Source organism: Aspergillus uvarum (assembly GCF_003184745.1).
Source record: "Aspergillus uvarum CBS 121591 unplaced genomic scaffold BO82scaffold_155, whole genome shotgun sequence".
In the NCBI taxonomy this organism is placed as follows: Eukaryota; Fungi; Ascomycota; class Eurotiomycetes; order Eurotiales; family Aspergillaceae; genus Aspergillus; species Aspergillus uvarum.
The window spans coordinates 729-2332 of record NW_020291452.1 but is presented as its reverse complement, the minus strand read 5'-3'; the positions used below and the strand labels follow the sequence as shown (position 1 = coordinate 2332).

Genomic DNA, 1604 nt, shown 5'->3' with positions numbered 1-1604 from the left:
CCTCTGAGGCTTTGAGCAGAGGTTTGTTCTTATTGGCGTCACAAAGGCCCACTATACTACCTAGTCAACTAGTTATCAGCTATAGCTTATGTAATGGGCTAATGATGTTATGAAACAGGAAGCGTGCTAGCGTAGGATAGGCCCACTCGAAGGCGAGGGTTGCGTGGCCAGCTCGTGACAACTATTACCCCGCTTTGGGTGATGAAGCATCGGGAAAACTAATCTTTGTTGGAATATCGCTGCAATTCCTACGATTGAATAAACGACGCAAGCATACAGAGGCTGAAGATGGCTACTGATTTCAAATATCTAAGAATTCTGTTGTCAGAGTGAGCTCAAACCTCCACATAATCGAATGGTATCTGATTCATGAAGTATTCGGAAATATGGAACATACTCGGATCTCACAATCCTCTGCGAGTCTTCCATTTTCAGAGTGCATCGCTGTATTGTCTGTCCCCAGTCGAAATTCTTTGATAAGGCCATAAATGGTCAGTTTCAGGTACAAAAGAAATAGCTTGTATCTAGAAAACCTCTCTTACAGATCACAGGAAGCTACAACGGGACAGGTTGCGCTCGAAGATGACCCACGGATCGTTGCAAAGATGATAGACTATCTCTATTGCGCCGATTATGAAGACTGTTATGAGTCCCCTATCAAGGAATTAGCTCAAGGCTCTCTTGAGCTACCAAAGTCAGAGGAAGAGCAAATCGAAACATCAAGTATCGAAGAAAATGCTGAAAGTGCTGAAAGTGATATGGCTACAGTCTCTAGCTTCCCTGTCAAAGAACGAAGGGCACGTACTAATGCAGAAATATATGTCCTCGCCGATAAATATCAGATTGAGGGACTAAAAACATTGGCTAAGCAGAAGATGGAGTCTTGCCTCCAGTCAAACTGGACAGATACAGAATTTATCAACACAGTTCAGTATGTCTACAGGTCAAACAGCCCTTCCCACCCGGAGTTGCGAGATATTCTATCAAGATCTGCTATTCAGCACCTGTCAACTCTTGAACACCAGCAGCATTTCCACGAGACTTTGAAGACCTTTACCACGTTTTCATACGACTTCTCCTCCCTGATGATAAAGAAAGTGCTTCAGCTAGAACAGGAATTGTGGTAGGCATATGCCTCCCCGCCTAAATCAGTCGCGAAACCTGAATAACCATGTCTGTCAGCAATAGAAGAACTACCCAAATTCTGTGGCAGCCGACAGTCATGCATATTCAAGAGAGAAGCCGACCACACTATAATGTCTATTGCAGTGTCTGTAAAAGATACTTCGTGGATAGAAGGGCTCTTCGGCAACATGACGCTGACAGTCATTATTGGTGTACAGACTGCAGAATGAGCTTTTCATCAATCAGTAAAGCTCGATCACATCGTGCAATTCGTCACGGAGGGTTCTAAGAGCACAGCTGAAATGCGTAATCTCAGTACATCCTTGTGATTATTTCAGATTATGTACTTGTCCTTTTGAAGCATATTCTATTATCGATAATTGGAAGATGTTGCAAGGAGAACTCTGATACATAGTGGACACAAGCGTCGCGAAAATCCGTATTATGTTATAACATGTAATGCATATTGTGCGAATATT

At 43.0% G+C, this 1604-nt stretch overlaps 1 protein-coding gene across 1 annotated transcript; it reads left to right on the top strand.

The window, feature by feature from the left end:
• Positions 1 to 386: 386 nt before the first annotated feature.
• BO82DRAFT_324270 (uncharacterized protein) lies at positions 387 to 1247 on the top strand (the record flags this gene model as incomplete). The annotated part of the gene is made up of 2 exons (XM_025632821.1): positions 387 to 451; positions 545 to 1247. The coding sequence occupies 2 exons, from the start codon at positions 387 to 389 to the stop codon at positions 1125 to 1127; spliced, it is 648 nt and encodes a 215-aa protein (XP_025485521.1). The 3' UTR covers positions 1128 to 1247.
• Between the last annotated feature and the right edge of the window lie 357 nt (positions 1248 to 1604).